Source organism: Amblyraja radiata, chromosome 1 (genome assembly GCF_010909765.2).
Source record: "Amblyraja radiata isolate CabotCenter1 chromosome 1, sAmbRad1.1.pri, whole genome shotgun sequence".
In the NCBI taxonomy this organism is placed as follows: Eukaryota; Metazoa; Chordata; class Chondrichthyes; order Rajiformes; family Rajidae; genus Amblyraja; species Amblyraja radiata.
In genome coordinates, this window is record NC_045956.1 from 7,659,020 (window position 1) to 7,685,005 (window position 25,986).

The 25,986-nt window shown below is 41.1% G+C and overlaps 1 protein-coding gene across 3 annotated transcripts in view; it reads right to left on the reverse strand.

Moving 5' to 3' along the window:
* kiaa1109 (KIAA1109 ortholog) overlaps window positions 1-25,986 on the reverse strand; it is a 311,921-nt gene that overhangs the window by 176,433 nt on the left and 109,502 nt on the right. For all 3 annotated transcript variants that reach the window (XM_033016927.1, XM_033016881.1, XM_033016832.1), the window contains exons 19-24: window positions 22,007-22,113; window positions 18,576-18,772; window positions 16,545-16,775; window positions 13,681-13,818; window positions 3,671-3,847; window positions 141-269 (exon numbers count right to left, since the gene is read on the reverse strand). In XM_033016927.1, the coding sequence (XP_032872818.1) occupies window positions 141-269; window positions 3,671-3,847; window positions 13,681-13,818; window positions 16,545-16,775; window positions 18,576-18,772; window positions 22,007-22,113 (979 nt within the window). The remainder of the gene's footprint in view (window positions 1-140; window positions 270-3,670; window positions 3,848-13,680; window positions 13,819-16,544; window positions 16,776-18,575; window positions 18,773-22,006; window positions 22,114-25,986) is intronic.

Here is a 25,986-nt window from a genome sequence, read left to right on the forward strand (position 1 = left end):
ATTTTGGAGGGAATGAAGTGCAGGGAAATAAAAATTGATGAGATTACTCTTCCAGATGCTTCGTCTTGACAGAATGAACCACAAGGATCATGATTCTTTTGTCTAAATAACATAGGTTAGTGATTCTTCAATTTAATTACCTTAAAATCACAGAAACGCTGATCAACTCCATGTTGACATACGACAAGAGATTTGGGCCTTTCTAATTCATATTCTTGACACATCACGTGAAAGATGAATGTTTGTCCCCACTCAAATAAAGTTGCCAACTGTAAGAGATAAAGACATTGTAAACTTTGTAGCTTATACTCTCAGAAATATAAACTTAAAAATTGCAATGCTATTCCACAACATATTAGTGAAACAAAACAGGACATGTTATTCTTTGGCCAAATGATTCCACCTTGATTTATATGTCTAAAGGAAGCACCTTTGATCAGCCATTTACCCACTTATTGAGCATTCAAACCTACTTACATTTGATAAATCTAACAAGCTATTTAAGTTCCTAATTTTTTGGGGGAAAAATTGCTTTTTACAAATTAATGTAAAGCATAAAAAAGAATATTCACTTAAGAAAGATACCCAAACTACACAAGCATAATGCAATGGATGTTGAAGGCGTTGAGGCTGAAGAAGGGTCTCGAAATGGTACCTATCCATGTTCACCAGAGATGCTACCTGACTTGCACTTTGTGTCCTTTTGTGCATTAACCAGCATTTGCAGTTCTTTGATTTTTCTAAACAATATGAGCAGTTTTAGCCTTGTACTATTTCTTTGAATGTTTACTTTGAAATTAAACATATTAATTTGTAGAGAATTTATCTGACACAAGGGGGTTTCACCCAAATTATTGTACCCTACTTCAGAAAAGGTCTCTGAGCAGACACTTAGCAACCTCTACAATCAAGCTACCTGCTGTTATTTAATATAAAAAAACAACATGTTTTAGCACTTAATTGCAAGAGACCACCCCAGGGCAATCAAAATTGTAGCCCACTAACAGCTTTGATTAATCTGCTACACTACCCTTGTGACTTGATAAGTAAAATTGTTTTTGACATATATATATATACACACACACACATATACAATGCATTCAGAAAGTATTCAGACCCCTTCACTTTTTCCACATTTTTGCGTTACAGCATTATTTTAAAATGGATTAAATTCATATTTTTTATCATCAAACTACACACAGTAGCCCAGAATGAAGAAGCGAAAGCAGGTGTCTAGACAATTTTGCAAAGTAATTAAAAATAAATAACTGAAATATTACATTTACGTAAGCATTCTGACCCTTTGCTATGACACTCAAAATTGAGCTTAATCAATGGAATCATCCTGTTTCCATTGATTATCCTTGAGATGTTTCTACAACTTGATTGGAGTCCCCCAGTAGTAAATTAAATTGATTGTACATGATTTGGAAAGGCACGCACTAGTCTATATAAGGACCCACAGTTGACAGTGCATGTCAGAGCAAAAAGCAAGACATGAAGATGAAGGAATTGTCCGTAGACCACCGAGACAGGATTGTGTCGAGACACAGATCTGGGAAAGGGTATAAAACAATTTCTGCAGCATTGTAGGTCCCGAAGAGCACAGTGGCCTCCATTATTCTTAAATGGAAGAACTTTGGAACCACCAGGACTCTTCATAGAGCTGGCCGCCCAGCCAAACTGAGCAAAGAAGGGCCTTGGTTAGGGAGGTGACCAAGAACCTGATGGTCACTCTGACAGAGCTCCGGAGTTCCTCTGTGGAGATGGGAGAACCTTCCAGAAGGACAACTATATCTGCAGCACTCCACCAATATTAGGCACATGATAGCCTGCTTGGAGTTTGACAAAAGGCACCTAAAGGACTCTCCGACCATGAGAAACAAGATTCTCTGGTCTGATGAAACCAAGATTGAACTCTTTGGCTTGAATGCCTAGCGTCAAGTCTGGAGGAAACTAGGCACCGCTCATCACCTGGCCAATACCATATCTGCGGTGAAGCATGGTGGTGGCAGCATCATGCTGTGGGAATGTTTTTCAGCAGCAGGAACTGGGAGACTAGTCAGGATCGAGGGAAAGATGAACGGAGCAAAGTACAGAGAGATCCTTGATGAAAACCTGCTCCAGAGCGTTCTGGACCTCAGACTGGAACGGAGGTTCACCTTCCAACAGGACAACGACCCTAAGCACACAGCCAAGGCAACGCAGGAGTGGCTTTGTGACAAGTCTGTGAATGTCCTTGAGTGGCCCAGCCAGAGCCTGGACTTGAACCCGATCGAACATCTCTGGAGACCTGAAAATAGCTGTGCATCGACGCTCCCCATCCAACCTGACAGAGCTTGAGAGAATCTGCAGAGAATGGGTGAAATTACCAAAATACAGGTGTGCCAAGTTTGTAGCATCATACCCAAGAAGACTTGAGGCTGTAATCGCTGCCAAAGGTGCCTCAACAGTGAAGGGTCTGAATACTTATGTAAATGTGATATTTCAGTTATTTATTTTTAATTACTTTGCAAACATTTCTAAACACCTGTTTTCGCTTTTTTATTATGGGGTATTGCATGTAGATTGATGATAAAAACATTTTAGAATAAGGCTGTAATGTAACAAAATGTGGGAAAAGTGAAGGGGTCTGAATAGTTTCTGAAAAAAAAATGTGTGTGTGTGTACACATCATAAGAGCCAGCCTGCTGCTGTCACTTTTTATTGATTTTATAAGTAACATTAAATATAATTGCAAAATTAATATACCAGGAAACAAGCCAGTTTTTCCCACTTGCAATTTTGTTTGTAATCATTCTTCAAATACTCAAACAGAAACGTAAAACATTTTGACGATACCCAAAGCAGCACAAAGTTGAAAAAGCAACTTCAAAGGAAAATAAAACCAAGGCAACATAAGTGTAAACTCAAATCTTACTTTATAAATTCAGTTTGAATTCTTTTCTAACCGCTTTTATTCTGTATCATACAACTTTGATCACATTTTAGATCACGGGAAATAAGTATTCTTGATTTGCTTCTAGCTGTCTATTTATGTGAAGCACTTTGAGTCTGCCTCGTGTATGAAATGTGCTATATAAATAAAGTTGCCTTGCCTTGCCTTGCCTTGTCTGCAACTCACCACCAAGTGATTAAGATTGTTGCAGTCATTATAAAAAAGGTTCAATGTTTTTTACCTTCCTCTATTTTATTTTATTTGTAGTATTATTGGTTGATGCAGAGTTGATAGGACATGATAGAACAATATACAACACTATTTCTAGACCCAAAACGTCACCCATTCTTTCTCTCGAGAGATGCTGCCTGACTCACTGAGTTACTCCAGCATTTTGTGTATACCTTCAATATAAAACACTAGTTTGTGTTACAGCTAGGTACTGCGTAGGTTCTGGTCATCACGTAACAGGGACAGGACTACATTAGAGAGAACAGAGGATATTTTTAAGTATGTGGCAAAGATTGGGAAATGTTAATGAGAAGAAAGAGGCTGGAATTGTTTATCCTGAAACAGAGGCTGGGAGATTTAATTAAGTGTATAAAATTATGAGGAGTTGAAAGAGGATGGCTACGTAGCATCCATTTAAAAAAAATCTTTATCTTCCCAGATCAAAGTAAAAACACTTCAAAAAGATAACCCCGTTAGCTTTCCATGAGTCTGATAAACTACCTGTGGTAAAGTCACTTTTGCTGTGAGCAGGCCTGCTTGCACATCAATCAGCCATGCATATTCCAATGTTGTGCAACTCAGTGGCAGCCCTTCTGCTGAGAACATGGCATGGGCTCGAAGCTGCATTCCCGACAGGCTGATGTGACCTTCGCGTAGCAGTCCATCCACTGAGGGCCTCTGTCGAGAAGAAAGGTACAAATCAATCCTATGTGTACTAATGTAAAAATAATATAGCATCAAGTGCATTATGTACTTATGAGCATTATGAGAAAAACATTTTTTACACAGAGAGTGGTGAATCTCTGGATTTCTCTGCCACAGAATGTAGTTGAGGCCAGTTCATTGGCTATGTTTAAGAGGGTTAGATGTGGCCCTTGTGGCTAAAGGGATCAGGGGGTATGGAGAGAAGGCAGGTACAGGATACTTAGTTGGATGATCAGCCATGAACATATTGAATGGCGGTGCAGGCTCGAAGGGCCGAATGGCCTACTCCTGCACCTATTTTCTATGTTTCTATGTACTATATCCACTGTGCTGAATTTCATTAACTAGCCTCCAATGACCTCCAAAACTTACAACCTTCGGAGATTAGTCATAAAAGGAAAGTTATGTAGGAGGGAATCCTCCACCTTTATGTCCTTTTCCATGTTTTATACCTGGAAATACATCACCGTACCTTTGTTGCCCATGGAAAAATATTTTTAACGTATTTCTATGAGAATACATTCATCACATAAACTTTTTCAAGGTTAGCATTATCTTTTCAGGGTAAATAAACAATGCCATTTAGCAAAGCCCATGTTCAATTAAGGATTGAAAGTGAAAATGTAATAGATACAGGCACAAATTAATAACCTGAGCATAACAACAGGTGAGCAAATATTCTAAACACTAGAATAGCCTAAAGTGAGTAAACTCATTAAGCTGCTCTAAAGTGAATACAGACATGAATTGCATTTATTTAATATATTAGAGTCCCAAACTTTATTACTTGTTGCATGTTATAACTCATAATCAGGCGTGATATGACCCTGGTTGCGATACATTAAATGCATCATAATCTTTTTCTTTTGCTGACGTTTTTTCATAAAATATCTAATATTGATATTAATATAATATTCATTTGCTGCATTTCACCCTTTCTCAATAGGTCATCAACCAGCACACTTGCTTTCTCCTTGGTTTTGCATAATTCAGAACATTATGTATCGTTGCATCAACCCAGATACCATATCCACATCTTTGAAGTCCTTGGATTCAGAAGAGCTGAGGTAAACTGTTGTGGTGGGCTTAAGAGAGATTTCCATAGCATTGTGCAAAAATCTAACTTTTATTTATCAAATAAATATTGTACTTTTATTAAACAAATCACTGCGGAAAACTCCCCCTATTGATCCAGGTGAACAAAGTGTTTTCAGGGCCTAGTTATTAGACCATTACAAACTTCACATTGATAGTTAGTATTGCAAAGTTTCCTTTATTTTACCCTTTCCCTATTATACTACCATTTCTAGGTACATTCCCATTTCTTAGGAGGAGCAATTGGGTAAAGGGAGGTTTAAAAAGCCTGAATAACCCTTGGCAAATAGAATGTTCCCCATCTGTCATTTTGAATCCTCAGCTGGGGATATAATAATGTCAAATCAAGGATGCCCAGAGAAAACTCTAAGTTTCTCTCCTTCATTTCAATGGCATGGAAACCAGAAAGGTTATACAACTCAGAGTGTGATGTAGGGAATGCACTTGATTTGGTTTGCCCACGGGATTTATGAGGGACCGCTGCTGCACGGGACCCTGTCTTTTTCAATTTGCACTCATCTTTCCTCAAGTTCACATTATACCTCCCCCCTTGACTCCATCCAAGGACCCAAGCAGTCTGCCCAGGTGAGGCAGAGGTTCACCTGCGCCTCCTCCAACCTCATCTATTGCATCCGCTGTTCCTGGTGTCAACTGCTCTACATCGGTGAGACCAAGCGCAGGCTTCGCCCAACACCTCCGCTCAGTTCACAATAACCAACCTGATCTCCCGGTGGCTCAGCACTTCAACTCCCCCTCCCATTCCGAATCCAACCTTTCTGTCCTGGGCCTCCTCCATGGCCAGAGTGAGTCCCACCACAAATTGGAGGAGCAGCACCTCATATTTTGCTTGGGTAGTTTACACCCCAGTGGTATGAACATTGACTTCTCCAATTTCAGGTAGTCCTTGCTTTCTCCCTCCTTCCCCTCCCCAGCTCTCCCGCAGCCCACTGTCTCTGCCTCTTTGTTTCTTTTTCCCGGCCCCCCCGCCCACCCATCAGTCTGAAGAAGGGTCTCGACCCGAAACGTCGTCTATTCCTTCGCTCCAAAGATGCTGCCTCACCCGCTGAGTTTCTTCAGCATTTTTGTCTACCTTCAACTTTAAGACTTGATTTGTTTGTGCAGTTTATTACCCATTCATTTTCACAGGCATTCAGCATATCTTTTCAAAGTTTGCAACAGTCATATACAATATACAGAGTGAGTCCCACCACCTAAGGTGAGGATTTAGTAAAAAGACTAGAAGAACATAGACAATGTGATGAAATTGTCAAACAGAGGGCAGATGTAATTTAAAGTACGTTTGTAAGTGTGAAGTGATTCATTGTGGTAGAAATGAAGGAGGCCAAGCAATTTAAACTAAATGGCACAAGAACAAAGGTGTGTGTGTGTGTGTGCGTGCGTATTAAAAAAGGAAATCAAATTAAAATGTATTAAATAATTTTCTCTACTACACTTTCTATTGCATTTTAACAGAAAATATTTCTACAGAAATGAACAGCTTTAAAGACTAAATTCCAGATTTCAAGATGTTCATCCAAAAGCAATACATTTGGTGATGGCATCCAGCAATTGAACCTTATTCTTGAATCTTATTCTTTTTGCTTTAATTTCAACTACTTAAAACTGCTTAAACTAAAAACCATATGATTAAAATCTAGTTGCACAAATTGCCAGTCATAAGATTTATAATAACCATACAAAACATAATAGAAAGCACCAATACATCTATGCAGAATCTCTAGCATTTATCCCAATAAATCAGAAGCAATTCATGAGAATGCAGAAGTCTCTGAACCTGCCATTATATTCCAGCTCCACTGCTGAATCACCAACAATGACATTTCGACACAAAAGCTACCACCACTATCTCCTTCTTCTTTTACAAATGACTGATAAAACCTTTTGACAGCTCGCACCTTTGTCTTGGTGCAATTTAAAAAATAAAAAGTTTTGCTTCTGATTGTTGGGATATTTAAAAAATCAATTAACGTTGGGCAATCTGCGAACACAACCCCGACTACGTTAGTGAAAATAAAAATAAAACATCTGTACATGCCTCATTACTGGGCACAGGATCCACAGCCCCATTCAATTAATGAGTGATTGCAAAGAATAACTACAAGAATAATGAAAGCAACATTACACAATAATTGTTTTTTTTAGTGTGTATTTATTGAAATATACTTTTCAGTGATCTAAATTTGTTTTCTAAAATTATGTTTTACTTGTTTAATTTATTTATTTTTATTTTCACTAACGTAGTCGGGGTTCTGTTCACAGATTGCCCAACGTTAATTGATTTTTTAAACAACTTTTATCCCAACAATCAGAAGCAAAACTTTTTATTTTTTAAATTGCACCAAGACAAAGGTGCGAGCTGTCAAAAGGTTTTATCAGTCATTTGTAAAAGAAGAAGGAGATAGTGGTGGTAGTGTTTGCGGAGTGTGATGGAGAGAATGCACTTGACTTGGTTTGCCCTCGGGATTTATGAGGGACTATTGCTGCACGGGACCCTGTCTTTTTCAATTTGCACTCATCTTTCCTCAAGTTCACATTATTGGATTCACTAAAGTCTGAAGCTTTGCTGTACTTCAGCAAGAAGTGCAAGCACGAGCAAGTTCAACACAAAAGCTTTTGTTTTACAGAGCAAGTATTCAACAAAGTAAATGCAGGCAAAAAAATTCTTAATGATACCACAAATAAAGTGAAATAGAGGAAGGTAAAATAACATTGAACCTTTCTTATACTGACTACAACATGAAGGAAACAAACAATAACCGCGCTATTTAGGATTTAAAAATGTTTTCTACTAAAGAAGAATTCAAAACCTTAAATTGCCATCATCCTTCAAGAATTTTAAAATAATTGAAAAAAATAATCTATGTTGTTGATTTTGGAAACTAAAACAGAAAACGCTTGAAATGCTTAGTAACTCACAAGTAGTAGCCGTGGAGAGAAAACCTTGGAGCAAAATAAGTCCCCAACTCCCAATTCCTCCGTCTAAGCCAAATCTGAGTCCAAGATGATGTGTTCCATAGCATGTCCTCATTCTTTAGGCAACGGGGGTTCCCTTCTTTTGTCATCGATGAGGCCCTCACACGTATCTGCCCAGTACCCGGCAGCTCCTCTCCTGCTCCCCCTCCCCCCAAGGCAACAGGGACAGTCCCCCTATTCCTCACCTTTCACCCTACCAGCCGTCGCATGCAGCACATACTCCTCTGACCTTTTCGCCATCTCCAATGGGATCGCACCACTAGTCGTATCTACCTATCTCTACCGCTTTCCGCAGGGTCCCTCCGCAACTCCCTGGTTAACATCCCTTTCCACCCAAACCATCCCCTCCCCGGGTACTTATGATGAAGCCATACCAACCGCAGGAAATGCAAACCCTGTCCCTATACCTCCTCCTTTGATTCCTTCCAGAGACCCCGACAGTCCTATCAGGCGAGGCAGAGGTTTGCTTGCACTTCCTCCAACCTAATCTACTGTATCCACTGTTCCAGATGTGGACTCATATGAGCGAGACCAAGCGCAGACTGGGCGAGCATTTCACTGAACACCTTCGCTCAGTCTGCCTTGGCTTCCACAATCTCCCGGTTGCTAAACACTTTATCTACCCTTCCCATACTGCCCTTTCTGCCCTGGGCCTCCTCCACTGTCAGAGTGAGACCCAATGTAAATCGGAGCAACAGCACCTCATATTTTGCTTGGGCAGCTTATAACACAGCGGTATGAATATGGATTTATCTAACTTTAAGTAACTCTTGCATCCCCTCTCTTTCCATCCCTCCCACATCCTAATCATCGTATGAGTTTCATTATCATCCTGCTGAGTTTCACTGTTTATTTTACTTGTTCTCACCTTTCCTTGATCATCATTGCTGACTTTGGTCTATCTTTTTGCATATCTTTCATCTCTCAGTTCCCTCTCCCCCGACTCTCAGACTGAAGAAGGGTCGCCACCTGAAACGTCACCTATTCCTATTCTCCACAGATGCTGCCTGACACACTGAGTTATTGCAGCTTTTTGGGCCTGTCCCACTTGGCGATTTTTTAGGCAACTGCCGGCGACTGTCATTGTCTTGGCAGATCGCCGTAAAATCATCAACTGGACCCTCCCTACGACAATGTCTACGGCAAGCTACAACAAACTCCAACCTAGTCGATGTCAAGCCACGGCAAGCTCCCGACAACCGGCGACCCAATAGTTGCGACTTAGGACGTCCACCTACGACCACACCTACGACAACCGACGACGTCAAGCTACGACCCTGTCGGCATCAACTGATGGCAATTAACCTCATTTTGACCTCCAAAGCCGATGTTGGGGGAGTCCAGAACCAGGGGCCACCGTTTAAGAATAAGAAGTAAGCCATTTAGAACTGAGACGAGGAAACACTTTTTCTCACAGAGAGTGGTGAGTCTGTGGAATTCTCTGCCTCAGAGGGTGGTGGAGGCAGGTTCTCTGGATGCTTTCAAGAGAGAGCTAGATAGGGCTCTTAAAAATAGCGGAGTCAGGGGATATGGGGAGAAGGCAGGAACGGGGTACTGATTGGGGATGATCAGCCATGATCACATTGAATGGCGGTGTGGGCTTGAAGGGCCAAATGGCCTATTCCTGCACCTATTGTCTATTGTCTATTGTCTAAAGCAACGGAATGATTCATTTTTCTTATTATAGGAATTGTATGGTGGGGTTTTCCCAATCATTCTGCGACATGACTGCCATGGAGCAACATCAGAGGGCACTGCTCTCACAAGAAGAAGCCCTGCAACTTGCAGCAGCCCTCATGCTTATAGATCAGAAAGACAGAGGACAGCCCATTGTTGTTGAAGGCCTTGTCCCTGAAGAGACCCAGGTTGGGCCAGTATGAAAACCTGATGGCTGTGCTCCAGCAAGAAGATGAGGCTGCTTTCAGAAAGGCTCCCTCCTGAGCTGTTTCAGGAACTGAAGACACGGGTGGGCCATCTCCTTGAGAAAAAGGAGACCTTCATGAGGAAGCCACTGGAACCAGGCAAGAGCCTCGCCATCACCCTCCACTACCTGGCATCAGGAGACTCTTACAAGAGCCTCTCCTACAGCTTTCTTGTGGCCCACAACACCATGAGCAAGATTGTCCGAGAGACCTGCGAGGCCATCATCAGTGCTTATGAAGATGAAGTCATGGTCTGCCCTAATAGATGAGTGGAAGAGAGTGGCACAGGGCTTTGATACCAGATGGAACTTCCAACACGCGTGGGGCAGTTGATGTCAAGCATGTGGCCATCAGGTGTCCACCCAAGGGAGGTTCAAAGTACTTCAACTACAAGAAGTTCCATTCCATCGTACTCTTAACTGTGGTGGATGCAACTACAACTGCAACTACAACTGTGGATGTGGGCACACCTGGCAGTGTCGCAGATGGTGCGATCTGGAGAGAGACCTCCCTTGGGCAGGCACTGGAAGAAGGAACAGCAGGGTTTCCCGATCCAGAACCTCTGCCAGGAGAAGACAACCCTGACTTCCACTACACACTGGTTGCTGATGATGCCTTCCCACTCAGGTCATGGATGATGAAGCCATACCCTCACAGGAAGATGTCAAGGGAGCAGCGGATCTTCAACTACAGGCTGTCCAGGGCTAGGAGGGTTGTGGAAAACGCCTACAACATCCTCACCAGCAGATTCAGATGCTTGCTGACTACGATGGAGCAGGAGCCCAAGAATGTGGAGACAATTGGCTACGCAGCATGTGTCCTCCACAACGTGATCTGTACCAGAAGTGCTGCAGCACCAGCAGCAGCCATGGTGGAGGGTGACAGAGTGGACAACCAGACAGGCAACATCACACCCCCAGGTTCATGGAGATCTGGAGGACAGGCTGCACCTATGGTGCCACTGGAGAGATTGCCAGGAAACACTGGCAAAAAGAGAGCCAAGGACCAGAGAGACCATCTCTGCACCTACTACAACTCCAAACTAGGCAGTGTACCATGGCAGAACAACATGTTCTGAAGACCAGCAGCAAACATCCCACACCACAAACAGAAATCCACCACTCCAGGAAGAGAGCCCACAACAGACCACAGAAACGTTCCTTTTCAGGGCCACCCACATCCTCCCAAAAGAGTTTAATTTTAAATGCAGTACAATGCGTGTTTGTTTTAGTGATCAAAATATATAAATAGAATCTGCTTTTCATGGCAGTGCAATGCTTGTGTCTGTGTATATGCGCCTACCACGTGGAGCTGTGGACTCGGGTTTTTCGAATGCGCCGATGAAATTCACCAGTCAGCTACGTCACCTGGCGATAACCTACGTCATCCCGGCGACAACTTACAACAGCACCCACGTCAGGAGACATCAAGCTACGCTCATTGGCGTCAAACCAACTGTCGCCAAAAATGTTTCAACATGTTGAAAATTTTGCAGCGACCAGAAAGACGCTAGGACTTCTTGCGCAATTGAGGAGACTACTCACAACCATACAGGCGGTACCCTGGCGAACATGCGACAACAGCAAAGACGCCTGTAGATGCCTAAAAAAAAATCGCCTAAGTGGGACAGGCCCATAAGTCTTTTAAAATTAAGTTGAAAAATTCCATCGAGGCTGGAACATTTTAAGAACTGAGACATAAAAGGATAAACTTCCAAAATACATAAAATAACAGGTGTTGATGTTTCCCCATCAATAAAATTACGACTGAGAGCAGGTAAAAATAGTAAAAAATACTGTCATTTATCAAATGATGGTTTTGGATGAGAAGGAATACAAACCAGCATATTACACCATGACACACAAAGCCTTACAGTTTTACCGGCATCTACACACTACAGCATATTTACAGTATGAAACATCAAAGTAATGTTAGCAAATCTGCAAACAAAAGTTGAAGGGAAACATTTTTTTAATATAAACCGTTGGTATGTTTTGGAACATATTAAGATGGTTCACAATTAAATCAGGTATAAAATGGCTTTGATGGCCTTGCAGAGCGCTTCATCGCAGTGCCCTTTCATAAAGTCATAAGTGATATCATAAGTGATTGGAGCAGAATTAGGCCATTCGTCCCATCAAGGCTACCCCACTATTCAATCATGGCTGATCTATCTCTCCCCTCTAACCCGATTCTCCTCCCTACTCCCCATAACCCCAGACACCCGTACTAATCAAGAATCTCTCTTTCTCTGCTTTCAAAATATCCAATGACTTGGCCTCCACAGCCTTCTAGGGCAAGGAATTCCATAGATTCATCACATTCTAACTAAAGAGATGTCTTCTCACCTTCCTAAATGAACGCCCTTTAATTGTGAGACTATGACCTCTTGTCCTGGGTTCTTTCCTCCCACAATTGCTCTGTAGCTGCCACAAATGCAACTTCAGGATGTACTCCTTTGACTTTAAGGATCTTAAAATGTAAGATCCACAGTGTGAAGCTTGCCATCTCTAATGACAAGCTTCACACATCACAAGTGAAGCAACAGGATATCCAAGAGGTTGAGATGAGAATAGAGGAACAGCGATGTCAAGGTCCACAAAGGTACTGATCCTTTTGGGGAACTGGGTAGATAATGGTGTCACGATTTACTGCGAACCAAATCATGTCCCAATAGTTAATCCCAACGGATAATCCTCTGACATTTTCGCCACCTCCAATGGGATCTCACCACTGGCCACATCCTCCCCTTTCGGCTTTCCGCAGAGACCACTCCCTCCGTAACTCCCTGGTCAATTCGTCCCTTTTCAAGTCAAGTCAAGTCTATTCGTCACATACACATACGAGATGTGCAGTGAAATGAAACGTGGCAATGCTCGCGGACTTTGTGCAAAAAACAAACAGAATGGAACAGAACCACATATTCTTTTACATATTAAATATTGTGTGCGGAAGGAAAAAGGGGAAAAAAACACAGCAATTAAAAAAAACAGTAGAATGGTACAGTAAAGTTAGTCCCTGGTAAGATAGGAGTTTACAGTCCTAATGGCCTCTGGGAAGAAACTCCTTCTCAACCTCTCCGTTCTCACAGCATGGCAACGGAGGCGTTTCGGAATGGGAGAGGGAGTTGAAGTGCTGAGCCACTGGGAGATCAGGTTGTTTAATGCAAACTGAGCAGCGGTGTTCTCCTTCTCCTCCATCATCCCCTTCCCACCCAAACCACCCCCTCCCCTGGTACTTTCCCTTGCAACCGCAGGAAATGCTACACTTGTCGCTTTACCTCCTCCCTTGACTCAATCCAAGGATCCAAGCAGTCTTTCCCGGTGAAGCAGAGGTTCACCTGCACCTCCTCCACCCTCATCTATTGCATCCGCTGTTCTAGGTGTCAACTGCTCCACATCGGTGAGACCAAGCGCAGGCTTGGTGATCGCTTCGCCCAACACCTCTGCTCAGTTCGCATTAACCAACCTGATCTCCCGGTGGCTCAGCACTTCAACTCCCCCTCGCATTCCAAATCCGACCTTTCTGTCCTGGGCCTCCCCCATGGTCAGAGTCCCACCGCAAATTGGGAAGAGCAGCACCTCATATTTCGCTTGGGTAGTTTACACCCCAGCGGTGTGAACATTGCCTTCTCCAATTTCAGGTAGTCCTTGCTGTCTCCCACCTTCCCCTCCCCTTCCCAGCTCTCCTGCAGCCTACTGTCCCGTCTCTTCCTTTCTTCTAATATAGGCCTTCTAACCCAGACAGTCACCAACATAATACTTGCATTAATGAGTGCTTCATTGGGTTACTTACCGGGTAGTTGTCGCTTACAAAAATGTAAACAGGTGACAATATAAGCTGCAACAATGTCTCCTTGTGCCCCTTCGTCATTTCAAAACAAAGCCTCTCCAGGAAAGCTGTGGGACACTCTGAACCATCGCCACTGCAATGCTGAAACACATTGAAACAAACTATTGAGCTAACTCTAACTCGTGTAAATTTATACAACTTAGTAGACCTTAAATATTAACGTAATAAGTAAAGTAATAAGTGGTACTTTGCTAATCTCATTTATTGAACAAGAAGGAGATATAGGCTTGTGTGTGTACACAAAATATAGTGTACACAGGGCACTCTGCTGCTGTGTGTGTGTGTGTGTGTGTGTGTGTGTGTGTGTGTGTGTGTGTGTGTGTGTGTGTGTGTGTGTGTGTGTGTGTGTGTGTGCTTTTAACACACGCACACAAACGGCAAAGTGATAATAGGAGTTCAATTGGAATCAGTCTTAAATTACCAACTTTAACAGTCATAAAGAATCAAATCACATTATATGGAAAAGCTTAAGAAGGAACTGCAGATGCTGGAAAAATCGAAGGTAGACAAAAATGCTGGAGAAGCTCAGCGGGTGAGCATCTATGGAGCGAAGGAATAGGCAAAGTTTCAGTTTGAGACCCTTCTTCAGACTGATCAATAGGCGACGTTTCGGGTCGAGACCCTTTTTTAGACTGATCAATAGGCGCCGTTTCGGGTCGAGACGCTTCAAGAAGGGTCGCCTATTCCTTCGCTCCGTAGATACTGCCTCACCCGCTGAGTTTCTCCAACATTTTTGTTTGCCATATGGAAAAGCAGTAAGTATTCAAACTGCTCATACAATTATGTAAACCAGCATCTGCAGTTCCTTGTTTCTACGTCAATTAAGCACTCTGTTTAATCCCCTCCAGGAACATCTGGATTCTAATGGCCTTTACATATGATTCACGTGTAAGAATATCCAGATCCCTGGGTACAGCAGCATGCTGTCTTCATTCTCAGGATTCAGAATGACTTGCTTTCACTCTGATTCGGTGGGTTCTCAAATGAATGAAGAGCCTAAGTAGCAACCACTGAGCACATTCCTCGGCAACTACCACTCTCTGCAAAATAAAATTCACCCAACACATCTCCTTTAAACTTTTCCTCTCTATCCTTATAGCTAGGCCCTCCAGTATTTAACATTTAAATCCAGGGTAAAAATGGTTCTGACGGTCTACTGTGTCTATACTTCACATAATTGTACATGCATAATGGGGTCGCCCTCTCAGGTGCAGCCTCCAATCCAAGTTTGTCCAGCCTGTCCTGAAAGCTAATATCCTCTATTCTAGCATTCTGGTAAACCTCTTCTGCACCCACTCCAGTGAACTTTAGTGAGCAGGGTAGTTCATCTGACTTCTGTAAATTAACTGGAAATATGCCCATAATTGCATAGATTTCCATAACTGATAACTTGGGAAATCAAATGTATAAACCAGCGTCTCTCATCAAACAGAGAAATCCTACTTCCTCCAGCAAGGCCTCTAACTATTTGAGGAAAAGTGAAGATTAAGATCTCAAACCTCGCATCAAGAGAATGGATTAGCAGACTGAGATATCCCAATCATGCAAATCAAAGAAAATGATTTAGCTATGTTCTCAAAGCTACCTTTAAAAATTGTAACATCCTTACTAGTTCACGGGTTCGTGATAAATAAATTGGAGAAATAACGTTTGTGATGGTCGTGAAACCTAGTTGTTTTATTCATAGCAAACAGACAACAAAGCAGTAAAGAATTGTATCACTCTTAAAGACGTAAGAAAGAGTATGGTGCCCTGTGCCTACTCTGCCAATCGAAAAAATTATGGTTAACCTTTCATCACCATGCCTTTCTAATTCCATATCCCTCAATTCCCATAATATTTAAAATCTTTTAAATCTTTAAAATATAGAGTAACTGACCTCACCTGCCAATTTAGCTGGAGAGTTCCAAAGATTCACTCGCCTCACCCGCTGAGTTTCTCCAGCATTTTTGTCTACCCTCGCCTAAGGTGAAGCCATTTCTCTTCATTTCTCACACGATTCACTCATCCTGTCAAGAACCACCTGCCACTTGAGTGGCAGAGTCTGCAAACCTATGTAAGCCTCAACAGCAATCTCAGAACACACATGATTGGAGTGGAAGTGTCACCAACGAGTCCGAAGGTCAGCCTCATTTCATTTCATTTTTTCCTTTAAAATCAAAAACTCAACAGCTTCCACATTGATAGCTTGAATGTTATTTCTCTGAAAATCCACCACATCATGTACACACAGCTTGGTAGCTGGGACTTGCATTTTGATTTATTTCACACTCAATTGGAATCTTTTTAAAATTTTAATGGTGTTCAGTGTATTAAATGATAAAATTGTGATATTTTGTAATTATATATAGCCAATATGTATTTACGTGGCTTCAGAATCCACAAAAGCATTTTAGAGATAGCTGCAGCAAATAAAGCTGATTATATTTTTCATTTTCACAGGACAGCATTTATTGTCTCTCCAAATAGCATTTAGCTGCTTGACCTGACAAGTCATTTCAGAGAGGTGATATGAATCAATCAAACCGATGCAGTTCTGGGGCCATATAAAGTTCAGAATGGGAAAGGAAATCTTTTCTCTCTTGGAAGAAGGTATTTTTGAAATAGCAATCCATTACTGACACCGGCTTTACTTTCCAGATTTATTTAATTAACTCTTCACTGAATTTTCTGCTCAAAGTGCTAAATATATTGGTCAAATAATATAATCACTACTAACATAAACAACTATGTCTCGTTTCAAGTGTGGCAATGCAAATCAAATATCCAACAGCTGGTTATTTAAAGGACAAATATATTTCACTTACCACTGGCAGTCTTCCGTGTACTTTATATAAATTAATGAGGACAGAAATATCCCATGGGCGGAGTGTAAGTGGGTGAATATGTTTACTTCCACCCTCGGTTTCTTTTTTGTCATGTTCATCAACACCAACCGCTGTCCACCCAGAACTAGAAGATGTTGACAATGACATCACAGGACTGGTGATAGCTTCCTCAAAATCTGTGTACATGTCATCTTCTCCAAAGTAGTTTTCCTTTTCAAAAGTAAGAAGACATACAAATGTGAAAAATCTATTCAGGAGAACCAAAAGTGTAATATTACAACAATAGATCAACTCTCTGCTAACATCCAGAAGAATAATCAAATTGAATATTGTACATTCAGATGAAAACATACAGATTTATATTTGGATGTCCCAAAGTAACCCGCAAAGTGACTGAAGAAGGGTTTCGGCCCGAAAAGTTGCCTATTTCCTTTGCTCCATAGATGCTGCTGCACCTGCTGAGTTTCTCCAGCATTTTTGTGTACTCCCAAAGTGACTCAATGACCCCCCCAATTTTTTTTAATTAATGAAGTTGGCACATGCTGTTCCATTCACTGTCCAATCCAGTAATATATTAATAGTATCCTCCTATGAGCTGAACTAGATATGTGCAAATGTTCTTCTTAAATTTCTGCTGAGGAAAACCAAGTGATTATTGCGAGAACGTTTTTTTGCAATTTAATAACGTTTTATTTCCACAGTAAGGCAAACATTATTATCAGCAGTTATAACCATATTCACTGATTTCGAACAAGGTACTTTACCAAAGTGTCAACATTTAAAATACAGCAATATATCAACCACACCACTGGTTCCTTTAATCAGATTCAACCGAATGTCTTTTTATAACTTCTCCAACATTTCTCATTTTTAATCTTGCCTTAAGCTTTTACTACTCGATCTGGAAACCCAGTAGTGCAATTATTCCAGAAAACTAATATTGTATCTGGAGCACATTCCAAGCACAACACTGTTATTACTTCTTCATATGGATTAAATTCAATCAAATCACACTGCAGCTAATTATACACCAAAATGAATGGAAGAGTTGCGAAGTAGTTTTCCTTTTAGATTAAACTAGAAAAGCAACGTTTGCATATTTTACATGACAGTATGACGGTCCCAATCATACTGAAATGAAACTGCTGCACAATTGTACCCGGTGGCTTAAATCACATCTCTAATTGCAGGCATGTCATGAGTTTCCTTTGTTCACACCCAAGCTATTTAAATGACAGGTGGTTGAGTTTAGCAATTTCTCTTATCATACATTAATTAGTAAGACTTATAATAGTAAGCAGAGGAAGCAGCACCTGCTTCAAGCTGTCCATTAGCTGCCACCTCTGCATTTTCACTCTTCCTTGGAAATGGAGTGTGCAGACAAAGGAAGAAAGGAAGGCAGACAAAGAGTGATGAAGAATTCCTAATCCTGTTTATTCTGTAGCAACTCTGCGACGTGGACAATCTTTTCCCATTGAGAGTAGGGAAGATTCACACAAGAGGACATGACTTCAGAATTAAGGGACAGAAGTGTAGGGGTAACATGAGGGGGAACCTCTTTACTCAAAGAGTGGTAGCTGTGTGGAATGAGCTTCTAGTGGAAGTGGTGGAGGCAGGTTCGATTTTATCATTTAAAAATAAATTGGATAGGTATATGGATGGGAAAGGAATGGAGGGTTATGGTCCGAGTGCAGGTAGATGGGACTAGGTGAAAATAATTGTTCGGCACAGACTTGTAGGGCCGAGATGGCCTGTTTCCGTGCTGTAATTGTTATATGGTTATAAGTGTAACTGTATTAACAAGCGGGTTCGCAATAGCACCAGCACGAAGCAGATTGATGACACTTAGTATCAAACCTCTAATGCCAGAACATTGACAGTGCTCTTGCAATGTATACACACATTCTCTGCCTCTACTGAAAGGGACAAGACTCAAAAGACAAACAAGAAGTTTCAAATTATTTAGAAAATCTGTTTTAAGCAGAAGATGAAGAAACACATTATCTTTACCTTTATACACAACAATGCTTTAAGCAGTGCTCCATAAAGAATGATTTGTGAATCTGGTGCCATTTCTAGTTCCACATGTAGTTTATCAGGTAAGAGTTCAGCTGGATCTATCCGTGATTTTTGTGAAACTGTAGGAGAGTGTACAATTCGATCTGCTGCCTTTTGTGATGATCTGGATGTCATCTGCTGCGTTTCAACTACATTAAGAAAGAAAATAATGTATATTTAATGAAAAAGCATATTCTAGATACATTTGTTATTGAAATTAGTATTAGTATGTCAGTCCGGCCATATCATATATGGTTCTCTATATCTTCAAGGTTCACTCTCCCGCTCAACTTTGTGTCATCTGCAAACTTGGAAACATTACATTTAACTTCATCATCCAAATCATTATTATGTTAATAGCTGGAGTCCTAGCACCAATCCTCGTAGTACCCACTAGTCATTGCCTGCCACTTGTAAAAAGAAAGCCTTATAATATCATGGGTCAATTTTGCACTCTAATCTCTCTTATTGTAAACTTTCTGAATGTGTAAATATTTCACAAATTCAACCTCATCTTTTCTGTGAATTATAATCTCAATAAAGTCTTGCAGAATAGTCAATCACAAGTTCCCTTTCATAAATCCACATCAACCTTGTCCAAACCTATCACTTTGCTGAATTACAAACCTGACCCACAATCCTTAGACTTGCTACATTTAAAAAAAATGTCTCCCCCTTCAATCTAATGCTATGCCCAATTGATATTGAGATCCATAGTTAAGCCACCTTTCCTGTTTTATTCTTGAACTAGGCAAAAATGAACGATTGTTGTAATTCATCCATGCTATTTATTAAATGCTTGCCATTGCCTATACAATGTCAACACTTTAATTAACATTACCTGATCTATCATAGATATAACTAAATTACCGGGCGCAGAACGTGAAGAAGGGTGCAAATATTAAAGGAAAAAGCTAGAACACACCTTAAAGCTTTGACTCTAATTTCGCAATACTTTTATGAATGGGAGGGATACTAATGAGCTACTCAAGTTTAAACCATCCAATTACTTGTCAGTCAATCAAATGACGGTGGTAGATCCATCACTCACAGTATAAATCATTTAGAAAGTCCAACCTCGGATAGTCATCAATCATTTGTTAAAGGAAAATTCATATTTTGACAATTATTTTATTTTTATGGAGGAAATGATTTTAAAGTAGGATTCCAGATTAAAAATGAACAACTAATTTAAGAAGGTAGACACAAGTTGCTGGAGTAACTAAGCGGGTCAGGCAGCATCTCTGGAGAGAAGGAATGGGTGACGTTTTCGTCGAGACCCTTCTTCAGTCTGAGTTACTCCAGCATTTTGTGTCTACCTTTGATTTAAACCAGCAGCTGCAGTTCTTTCCTACACTAATTTAAGAACGTTGATCATGTTGGTGAGAACTTCAGGCTTTCGAAAGATATGAATGGAATTATCATGTGTTCAATATATCGGCAGATTTAATTCTAGTTGGAAAAATACGTGCAATGAATTTGGAGAAAGGACCTCAGAGTATGTTTCCACAAAACCATGAAGGATCCATAGGGAGGTAAAGTGACTAGTAAGTAGCAGAGAAAATGGAAACCCAACCAAACGACATCCGCTGACTTCCCATCATTTATGATGGCATCTATATCCTCAAAAACTCAAATCAATTTTGCTTTCATAAGTCAGTATAAACAGACCAATGTGGTCAATTACCCGGCTATCTTCAGTCTAAATTTACTTCAGTTCTAATCATTAGTAAAAGCTTGCCCTTGACATCAAAGACGAACTTAACCAAGTGTGGCATTAAGAAAGCATTTGTAACTTGTAATTTATTTATTTAGGGACAGTGCATATTAATAAACATTTACATGTAATACGCAAGATTGTAGCCAGTAGCTAATTTCCATCTTTAGTCCCTCTGGTAAACAAGGTAAACACATCACAACACAATCAATCAATAAGAAAAGAGACAAAACAAAAGACAAAAACAAAACAAAACAAACAATAAAGTAAAAAAGTAACAATAAAAGAGTACCATAGGGTAATTTTAAGGTAGATTATGATTGCAGTTTTGATTTTGCAGTAACCATGTTTTTAGATGTTTGGTAAATGAGGTAAGGGTTGGCAGATCCCGTATGATGCAGGGTATCGCGTTCCAGGTCTGCGACGCTCGATATGAAAATACTGACTGCCCAAAGACACTTTTCCTAAACGGGACTATACAATCACCCCTGGAGGTTGCTCTTGTCGACCTATTTGTGTTTTTCTTTATGAAGTCCTTTAACGGAGGTGGGGCTAGTCCACGGAAGATTTTGTAAACCAAAATCGAGTCCGAATATTTTATTACGTTTTCCCAGCTCAGCAGATCAAATTTCTTCAGGATGCTACAGTGATGGTACATTCTGGGCTTTTTGTCAAGAGTTTTTAGGGCTTGTTTATAAGCAATTTCAACAGGCATCATTGAGATCAGAGGAAATCTCTCCATTGGCCGAGGACAATTCTTTTTCTCTATGATCTCATGGAAGGAATTCCTCAAAAGGAATGAAATCGTTTTCCGAAATCATAATTGTGGAACTTCTCTCCAATTTAATTTGCTATATATGATATCAAGAAACAAATGAAAATACGAGATACCATAAAGACTATGGCCCCAAATAATTTCCAACCTGTAATGCTGAAGACTTCCATACTCTAGCCAAGCTAATCATGCACTGATTAAAGCACTCCAAAGCTATTGCCTGACAACATGGAATTGTGCTTGGCCACATCCTGTTCACAGAAAGCAGGGCAGATCCAGTAAAGATAATTGCCATGCTACCAGTCTGGTCTCAATTATAATAGAAGGTTGATAAAGCAGCATGATCAAGTAGCACTTTCACAGTAATACGCCAACCTTCCAATAATAGTTTGTTTCCATGTGGATTAAAAATTGCTTACGATGTTTTCCATATAATAAGCCGCTGAACTAATATTGCATATTTACAGCTGAAACTTTGATTTTGAATGCCTTTGACAGGTATTTCATTTAAATAAAGAACTGATGGATTTTATCGAAAGAGCATAAAAGAACAATCAACTGCTCACATAATTCAGTATATCTCAAGTTTAAATATCAACTGAAAATCCATTTTTTATTGGTTAAGCATTAAAAAATGAATCATTTATCTTTATTCCCATCTGAAAATTACTTGATGCATAGGTCATCTTCTAATGCTGTTTAGTTTAATACGTCATTAATGTTATTTAGTTTGATTTGTCATTAATTTGTGAATGGGCAAATCAATGAATATGCAAATCAGCATTGACCCAACTCAATAGGGGAACGCCAACTGGATAGTTTATTCCTGTCCTTTAAAACATTTGGAAAAAGTGAAAAACTGAATGAAGAAATACATAAATAGTTTCTTACAGCTTTGCTTCAGCTGTTCATCAGCTTTCTGGGGATAGATGGGATGCCAAGTATAGTCAATAGAGAGTAGAATAGTTGGTACAGACCAGCACTCAATCCAATCAGTCCTTTAAAAAAAAAAATCAATATCCGAGTCAAAGAATTGTAATTAAAACAACGCAAACATCAGAGTGCAATTTTTTTTGTTCAAAAACAAATCACATTGTTAAAGATCTTTTATACTTTTCAAAGCATAAAAAGTGTTTGCTTATTTAATGTGACATCACATACAGATTGTAGGAAGTCTAAAACATTTGGCATCTTAAGTATTTAAGAAATGCTCAATTATCTCATACAAATTAACTGTCAAGCACAATCAGAAATGTTATGGAAAATGGTGCTTTTAGAACACAACATACATATTTCATAATACACATTTCATTTATGTTTCTGCTACTGGTATGCTGGGAGACCTAGTAATGGTTTAACTATCATCATGGGTTTCTTTAGGAAAAGGAAATATTTAAAGTAACGGGAATCTTCGGCTTTACATCCAGAAATAAGAACACAAGTTAAAAGTTATGCTATAACTATAGAAAGTAACAGAAGATTCTAATTGACAAAAATGTTAACTCTGTTGCATTGGCTACTAAGTGCCGGACCCGCTGCAAGTTTCTGCCATCTTTAGTGTTTATTTAAACTTCCAGCATTCTCATTGTACTTTACGTCCCTCTAACCATCACTGTGATAGAACTGTTTTGTCTGGAACCACCTGTAGAAATTCTCACAAAATGAAATTACAGAAGGAAAATTACCTCCTTCTCTACAATTCCAAAGCTAACAAGAAGAATGTTGAGGATAACAGGAGAAAGAAGAGCGTTTCAAATGAGGCTGAACGACAGACGTGAAAGAAGAAATCAGATTGGGTGTGGGTGGGTAAGCAAGAAGTATCCACAAACAATATGTGTATCCTGTTTCCTCAAGACTTGCGCTATCATCCTAATGGTGATAGCGATTCTGAAAAATGCAATGTTTCCTAATGCTTTTTAGTGGTGTGATAATCACATCTGATGTAATTATACACACAATAGTTGTCCATTTGAAGCATATATGTGGTGTGATGATTATTTTCCCTGCCAAAACAGTTTATACCAACACTATTTTATTGGTCTTTCTACTATGCTTTGGATGTGATTTAGGAAATATGGCCAAACATTATCAGCATCATTGAAAATGTTCCTGGTGCCATTGTCTAATAATACCCTCTTTCCTTCCTGTTCCGAATATTTGAAAGCATCTTTCTGGTTGACACCTTTAACTTCCCTCAAATGCATGCTGTCCTCATTTCTTTAAAATTCTCTGGAATTATGATGTTTTCCATAATCATTAATATCACCATCTTTAAATTAGAATATAGAACAGTACAGCTCAGGGACGGATCCTTCAGCCCTCAATGCCTGTGCCAAACATGATGAAATTTTAAACGACTCCCTCCTGCCTGCACACACTCCATATCCATCCATATTCACGTCCCTATCTAAAAGTCTTAAAGACCTCTATTGTACGCATTCCCTGCACCACTCCTGGCAGCTCATTCCAGGTAACTTCCATTCTCTGAATTAAAAAAGTGCCCCGCAAATCTCCTTTAATCTTCCACCTCCTCCAAACATTCAAATCATCTTTGTAGGACCTGACCTGCCTGCCTCGTTCTTCAGGGAACGGGGATTCCCCTCCGCCACCATAGATGAGGCTCACACCAGGGTCTCATCCATACCCCGTAACACTGCTCTCTCTCCCCATCCCCATCCCCGCACACGCAACAAGGGCAGAGTCCCTCTGGTCCTCACCTTTCACCCCACCAGCCGGCAAATACAACACATAATCCTCCGCCATTTCCGCCACCTCCAACGTGACCCCACCACTCGCCACATCTTCCCATCTCCCCCCATGTCTGCCTGCCGCAAAGACCGCTCCCTCCGCAACTCCCTCGTCAATTCTTCCCTTCCCTCCCGCACCACCCCCTCCCCGGGCACTTTCCGTTGCAACCACAAGAAATGCAACACCTGTCCCTTCACCTCCCCCCTCGACTCCATTCAAGGTCCCAAGCAGTCGTTCCAGGTGCGACAAAGGTTCACCTGTATCTCCTCCAACCTCATCTACTGCATCCGCTGCTCTAGATGTCAGCTGATTTACATCGGTGAGACCAAGCGTAGGTTGGGCGATCGTTTCGCCGAACACCTCCGCTCAGTCCGCAATAACCTACCTGACCTCCCGGTGGCTCAGCACTTCAACTCCCCCTCCCCCTCCCATTCCCAATCCGACCTCTCTGTCCTGGGTCTCCTCCATTGCCAGAGTGAGCAACAGCGGAAATTGGAGGAACAGCACCTCATATTCCGTCTGGGGACCTTGCGTCCTTATGGCATTAACATTGAATTCTCCCAATTTGGCTAGCCCTTGCTGTCTCCTCCCCTTCCTTAACCCTCTAGCTGTCTCCTCCCACCCTCCCATCCGCCCGCCCTCGGGCTCCTCCTCCTCCTCCCCTTTTCCTTCTTTCTTTCCCCCCCCCACCCCCCATCAGTCTGAAGAAGGGTTTTGGCCCGAAACGTCGCCTATTTCCTTCGCTCCATAGATGCTGCTGCACCCGCTGAGTTTCCCCAGCAATTTTGTGTACCTGCCTGACACAAACCTGTGTTCACTGTCCCTGACTTTCCCATTAGTCCATTCTCTTCCAAATGCAAATAAATCCTATCCCTAACAATAACGTCTGCCATGGATGTGAGGCTCTCTTCTCTTAGTAACCTGGGATAGATCCTACCAAGCCCTGGGAACTTAAAAGTCATATTCATGGAGTCATTCGGCATGGAATCAGGCCCTTTCACCCAACGTGCCCACGCCAACCAACGTGCCCCATCTAAACCAGTCCCACCTGCATGCATTTGGCACATATCTCTCTAAACCTATCCTATCCATGTCTGAAGCAGGGTCTCGACCCGAAACCTCACCCATTCCTTCTCTCCAGAGATGCTGCCTGTCCCGATGAGTTACCCCAGCATTTTGTGTCTACCTATCTAAATGCTTCTTAAACGTTGTGATAGTACCTGTCTCAACTACCTCCTCCGGCAGTTCGTTGCATACACCCACCACCCTTTGTGTAAAATGTTACTTCTCAGGTTCCTATTAAATCTTTCCCACCTCACCTTAAACCTATGTCCCCTGGTTCTCGATTCCCCTACTCTGGGCGAGAGACTCTGTTCATCTACCCGATCTATTCCTCTCATGTTTTTGTACACCTCTATAACATCACCCCTCATCCTCCTGCGCTCCAGGGAATAAAGCATGACCTCCTAACTTTATACTCCATGCTCTGACCAATGAAGGCCAATGCGCTGAAAACCTTTTTGACCACACTATCTGTTCAAGGACAAGCTTTTCCAGTAAGTAAAACTCCTACGTATGCCTGGAACCCCCACACATGCGTGGACTTTATTAAGTCGTTAAAGGCACATTACACATATCATAACATCCCCCCTTTTTCCAAAAGAGAAAAACGTACAGATGTACCATGTATGCTCACTTGACATATATCTGTCCAAGTGAGAAAAGAGCACTTTTTTTTTTAAGTAAAATTTCCGTTCCTTCTCATTATCTTATTTACATAAATTAGTTTTATCATACTTGCAACCCCATACAGACATAACAATTGATAAGAACTAAAACAATGGGTCACATAGTCTCCAAAACACTTAGGCGGTCTCACAGCTCGACCTGAGCGAGTTATCACTGTTTTGTTTATGTCAATGTCCTTGATTTTGTCAGTTTGCTCAGTAGCTGTTTTCTTTTCAGTAGGCGCTGGCTGCTGTTTCAACACCTGTGTCGTGTTAGTTGTGGTCGGTGTAGTAGATTCGCCCTGGTCTTTGATGGTCTGGCCGTGCTTCGCGTGTTGACATGCGACTAGCTTGTCTGGTGGATTTTCGCAGAGATTTGGATTTGGATTGCGGAGA